At 45.1% G+C, this 6,000-nt stretch overlaps 1 protein-coding gene across 2 annotated transcripts in view; it reads left to right on the top strand.

Moving 5' to 3' along the window:
* The first annotated feature begins 1,025 nt into the window (after positions 1–1,025).
* The window catches only part of LOC114668749 (5'-nucleotidase domain-containing protein 2-like), a 59,600-nt gene continuing 54,625 nt past the window's right edge, over positions 1,026–6,000 (top strand). For both annotated transcript variants that reach the window (XM_051921021.1, XM_028824662.2), the window contains exon 1: positions 1,026–1,760. In XM_051921021.1, the coding sequence (XP_051776981.1) occupies positions 1,526–1,760 (235 nt within the window). In that variant the 5' untranslated portion in view covers positions 1,026–1,525. The remainder of the gene's footprint in view (positions 1,761–6,000) is intronic.

Below are 6,000 nucleotides of genomic sequence, written 5' to 3'. Positions count from 1 at the left end.
TAAATTATTTTAAATTCCATCCATTATCCAACCCACTATATCCTATCACTGCGGTCGGCTGGTGTCCTGCCTGGTTGTTTGTTTCCTGCCTTGCGCCCTATGTTGTCTGGGATTGGCTCCAGCAGACCCCCTGTGACCCTGTAGTTAGAATATAGCGGGTTGGATAATGGATGGATGGACATACGGTACACGTGTTGAACATGATGGCAAACAGGTTGAGATGTTCCTGTAAATCATCTTGCACATGAAGTGTGTTTTGTGAATAAATTGTTTCCGCCATTCAAATGTTAACATAATTTTGGCTCGCCCTGTATTACCCTTCAAAGCGGAAGCCTGTCATTTAGAGAAATTGCAAACTGTCCAGTGGTGTCCTACACAAGCCACTGAAAACTGGCAGGGAGCTCTGATAGGAAGAGATCTGGCAGAGCCAAAAGTCACAAGCCAATCAGAAGACGAGTTTCTGGTTGGTCCCCAGCTGACGTGATCACCAGCGCCTTACAGCACAGCAGGGCGAAACAAAGCGAGTGTCAGTTTGGACTGTGAAGGGAAGACTTTGTGCTGCAGGTGTGATGGGACGAGTGGCAGGAAGAAAACCATTTATTAAAGGACAAGACAGGGGCTGGAAGTACCAGACTGGAAGAAAGTCTTACGGAGCAATGAATCAGAATTTGAAATCTTCAGTTCATCACCAACGGTCCAACATGGAGGAGGAAGTGTGACGGTTTGGGGTTCTTGGGCTGGAGGCAGAGTTGGTGACTTGCACAGAGTGACCGGCATTCTGAATCCAAAGGGTCACCACAGTTGGGTTGTTATATCAGCAGAAGGTGCAGGCTGCTTTGATAAATCCAAAATCTGAATTAAAGTTTGTACACTTAATGATTCCTTGACTTATTTTTTTTTTGACATTGTTTATTTGTTTTATGCCTAGATTTCGATATACAGTACAGGCATTTCCATTAAAACTGAAAAAGCTGAGCTTAAAACCTTTGACCGGTAATGTATAGTATTTGTATGTGATGTTGCGTTCTGTTATAAACAGCTCTGGAGCTGCGGAGTTCGATTCCTGTACATTACGTACCAATAAAAGCACTTCTGATTCTCATTCTCATTCTGTATCCAGAAGCCCTGCGGCGTCTGCGCAGACCGCCAAACCAAAGTTCTAAAGCTCCGCCAATCACGTCCTCCGCCTGCGCAGATCTGCCACGCACTTTCTAAACAACGCCTTCAAAGTTTCCAGCTGTGGGCTGTTCGGCTAGAGATGTTCTCGTCGCTATCAACCCAGCTTTGTTTTACAAGAAGATGTAACTGTGAAGTCAAGTGAACATGTTCCGCAGCAGTTTTTTTATTTGTATTTTTATTTTTTAATGCCACTGGAGCAGTTCGAGGGATTACGAAGCGGGCTGCGCGTCTGGAGCACCTAAAGGCAGAGTCTGCGGCTATAGACGAGCCGGGCGGTGAGAGAAGCAGCAGTAGCAGCTCGCCGCTCCGAGTGCCTGAGGTGACCTGCACGGATCGCTCCTCTGAGATGAATCGTCTCAGCAGGACCGCTTTGATGAGGTGCCAGCAGCTGTCGTCTGGGGCGCCCTTGACAGTTCGCCGAGTTTCGGCCGAGTGTACGGACCACGGGAAGGGCAGCGGGCAGCGCCCGGTCTCCTCCGAGCTGCAGGCTGAAACGCCACTCAGCGTGGTTCGACCGGGGACAGGCGACAAGGAGGTGCACATGTGGGCGAGGTACAACGACATGAAGAAGCTCGTCCGTGGTAAGACTTGTCCTTATGTTTCCTCTTTTTTGGGGGGGGGGGGGGGCAAGCGCTCGGCTGTGAGCCATCGAGATCGCATACTGTACGCTTTTAAAAAACACGACTGTAACTTTATAGTAAATTCCTAGCTACTAATTGCATTACGTTCACATAATTTTCTTGTATCACATTACTACATATTTTAACAAAAGGACAATGCTACACTCCGAAAAAGAACGGTCCTTGAATGGCACCTTACTGGTTCGTGCGGTTCGTTCGAAGGCAACAATTCATTCCTTGCATCTGAAGTTGCTTCTTTGTGCTTTCAAAAACTCCCTAATATGTAAAATCTTTAATGTATAGGGTAGGCTACTTAGACTTAAAAAATAAAAGTGCCAGAGCAGTCCTTCAGAGCGATGCCCGCTTTTGGTTCCTTAAAGAACCATCCATGCGAAGGTTCCAGAAAGATCCATTTATTTGTTTGGATCAGAAAGAGGCTCACAGTAAGTAACCAGGAACAGATCGTGACAGATTTATAAAACGCTAACAGTTCATGAGTTTAAACGGATTCTTGATACATACAGTAACATAGAAGGATTCTACCAGATCAAGAAAAGCTAAGTTAATTAAAGTTTTTTTTTATTTTTCTACATGTTCGTGATCAGGGACGTGCTGTCAGGGTAGGCAGGTGAGGTCATCATGAAAAGTAAATAACACTAATAATGATAACATAAAATAAATTTGTCCACCAGTATGTGCTATACATTTGTTTCTGTATGATTTCAATAATTTTGATCGCTGAATTGGCGCATTTCCTGTTCCAATACAGGGGGAAATGACGCTGTGCGGCAGCCCTCGGACTGCGCTGTCCCACACACACTGGGCTTATGCGTGCGATTGGCGCGTGCCCTCTCTGTATATCCCCAATATAATGTTATACACCCTGACTTTCCACAGTCTGACTAATATCTTTAATGAATGTGTGTGACATATTTAGTCTTGCTGATCAGACACAAAATCGCAGTGAAAAGGCACAGGGCGAGTGAGGCAGACAGTACCGTGCTGCCCTGAAGGGGGCGCGTGTGAGCCCAACAGGTGCTCGTTACTGTTCTTCTTCGCAGAGGCGCCGATCAGTTAGCGACATCAGAAAGTCAAGTGCACTGCAGCGCTCCGTTTATTTTTATTTTTATTTTTAATTCCGATTGACTGCCAAAATGGAAGATTATGATTTTTAAAACTAAAGCAAAAATAAGGAGGACTTTTACAAGAAAGTGGCGGTGATTTTCGTAGAGAAGGATAGGCGCATGGACTTCATTTACAATTAAAGGTAAAACCATAAACGGTTTTCAGTTTTATAAAAAAAAAAAATGGGATCAGAGTAAGAAAAAAACAAATATTTAAAAACTAAATTTTGACCTTAAATATTTTTTTGTTTTTCTTGTTATCCATATGTTGAACAGTCTATTAAAATTGATTAAAGCATCAGAATTAAAAACTAAAAACAACTAAATATTTCAATTAAGGTCAAAACTGAAATCATTTTTTTTTGTACACCACTCTGTTCTTCCATTTGTTTTAAATGAGTATGAATTGTGGAATTGCAACGCAAATGCTGCTCTCTCCGCTCTCTGTCTTAGCCAAATATGCGCCTTACCTGTGTGCGTGGAAAGAAATGCTGATGAGATATAACCAGTAACCATAACCAGTAGTCGATGTGCCAACTGAATAGTGAATGAGCGACTCTTTTGGGTTGATATATTTGTAAATCTGTCTCTGAAGGAGTCACCAGCCATGAACCTCAGCACACGTCTCTGCTCACGACCTTTTCAAAGCCCAAAGAGCCAACTTGATATGCAAAGAACTCTTCGTAGAAACGGCCGCTTGATCAATCAATGGATTTATGAGGAACCCATGCAGTAACGTGCAATTTGTAGGGGAACAAGTTTTGGATACCCAAAGGACCCCCATCCACATGAAGACCCTTTTTCTTCTTCAGATCTGTAACGGACTCCATACAGTGAATAACCACAAACCAATGTTATCAACACAGCATGTGAAATACAAAGGGGTCTCGCTGCATACGTTCAGAAACCCAGGTGAAGTCCAGGTTTTCGTAATCTGTTAGCGTCCTACAACCCCACCATACAGTAAAACAGTTTGTTTTTTTACGTATTCGGAAGTTCTTCAAAGCACAAAGAACCAACTTCAGCTACAAACAACCCGTCCCAGAATGCATTGGTGCTTAGTCAAGCACAGGGCCTGTGAGGAACCACACAGTCCAAGTGAAGTGTCCTTACACCCTTGACGTGGGGGGGCTTGTCTTGTTTTCGCCCCTGTCAGCCCATGCTTATACAATCTGTACCTTGTAGATAAACGCCCCCCCCCCCAATACTGTTAACCATTTCAGATCTGTTGCGTTACCGTTCAGATCTTTGCACTGAATTCTGACCCAAGCGTCCCCCATGTCTTCCCCCAGTTCCACCATTTCTTTCCCACCCAATTCCTCATCTTGGACTGTCTTTTTTTTTCCATTTCCGGTGATCCCTGCAAACTGACTCTTCCTCGAAAGCATCATATTTCTCTTCTTTTATATCCATTGATACAAGTCCAGTGTTTAGAAGAATCATTTCATGTTGTCTGGTGGAAAAGGAAAAGGAAAGGTTGCTGTTGAGATGTGGGGTGTGTTACGGCTTCACCAGTTTATCGAAACAAACACCTTAACTCCTCTTCCAAGACCACTCAAAAAACCTTCAGCACGCACTGAGAAATGAGTTTGCCGGCCATCTTTAAGCTTTTGTTTCTCGCAGTGCAATGAGTGTGGCAGTCATCAGGAACATTTGACCGTGTTGCTGCAAAGGGGGCGTTCCTTATGCAAATATACTGACTTTATGCAAATGTAGGTTTCTGTGCCATTGTGACTTTACAGCAATACGACAATTATCCTTAAAAATATTCTCTCACAGTGAAGCCATTAAATTGACATTGACAGTGTGGCCACAAGGGGGCGCCACTGAGGCCCAGTCCCAAGACACAGCACACATTATATGAATACAATAAAGGACCGCCATTCCACAAGACCCTTCTCTTCGCCAGTAACAATACAATCACAATAATAACTGATTCTTCCTCCTCCTCCTCTACCTTCCGGTGAGTGTTGCCCGCTGCCTCCCGACTCCGACTCAAATGAAGTGAGCCAGAGGACTCCCTTTAAGTCGCAACCAGCAATGCTTCCGGTGTCACATGGCTGTGTGGGCCATCGAAAAAGTAGGGAGGTCCTCCCCGAACGGCGCCCTCTATTGATCCCCAGGGATCCCAACAGGGCTGCAATTCCAGACTCCCAAGCACCCCTGTGGGTGTCTGTCAGACGAGGACCACTGCCATCTAGTGTATGGGTGGCCGATCCTCGGCTCTTCTCCATCCCGCTCATAAAACAAATTTATTTTCTTGGTTGGGAGCACGCGCTGATTACACAACGAACCATTCGGATTGACATCCGAGTGCAGCCGTGCAACGGGTGACACCTCAGCACCACAAGGAACGAGTGTGAGGTTTTCTACAGTGGCTGGAGTGCCGACCCTGCTTGCAGATTAACGTCAGAGTAATTGTAGGTTAAGGGTCTTACTCAAGGGCCCAATGGAGTAGAGACACGTCTGGCGTTTTACGGGATTTGAATCGGCAACCTCCCTAGCCTCAGGGTCACCACTCTGCCCACATTTCCTTGGGTACTCTCTCAATCAGCCCCCATGAGAAAGCCATCCTTACCAAGCTGGTAAGCATCAGCTCAACAAATGGTTTTGGGGGGAAGGTGTGAAAGGTATTGTGTGCCCCCCACCCCGTTGGTCTGAAGTATGCCTGTTTGGCATTGGTTTGAATCGGAGGCCATTCTGTAGCACGGCGCCCTATTGGTGTAGGGATTTGGACCAAAAATGTATACATTTAGTTGCTTTACCCCTCTCTCCCTCTCTCACACCATCATGATGAAGCAGCATCTCACACACCACGGACTGAAAAGAAGACCACACTGAGAAGCACAACATGGCAGCCATATTGAAGCAGGCATGTGGCCCATCCTGTAGTAAGCTGACATTGAATATTAGAACACTCTGGACGAGATCAGGCCATTCAGCCCAACAAAGCTCGCCAGTCCTGTCCACTTATTTCTTCCAAATAAACATCAAGTCGAATTTTGAAAGTCCCTAAAGTCCACACTACTTGGTCGCTTATTCTAAGTGTCTATCGTTCTTTGTGTAAAGAAAAACTT

The sequence above is a fragment of the Erpetoichthys calabaricus genome, chromosome 18, assembly GCF_900747795.2.
Source record: "Erpetoichthys calabaricus chromosome 18, fErpCal1.3, whole genome shotgun sequence".
Classification (NCBI taxonomy): domain Eukaryota; kingdom Metazoa; phylum Chordata; class Cladistia; order Polypteriformes; family Polypteridae; genus Erpetoichthys; species Erpetoichthys calabaricus.
This window is presented reverse-complemented; position numbering and strand designations above follow the sequence as displayed.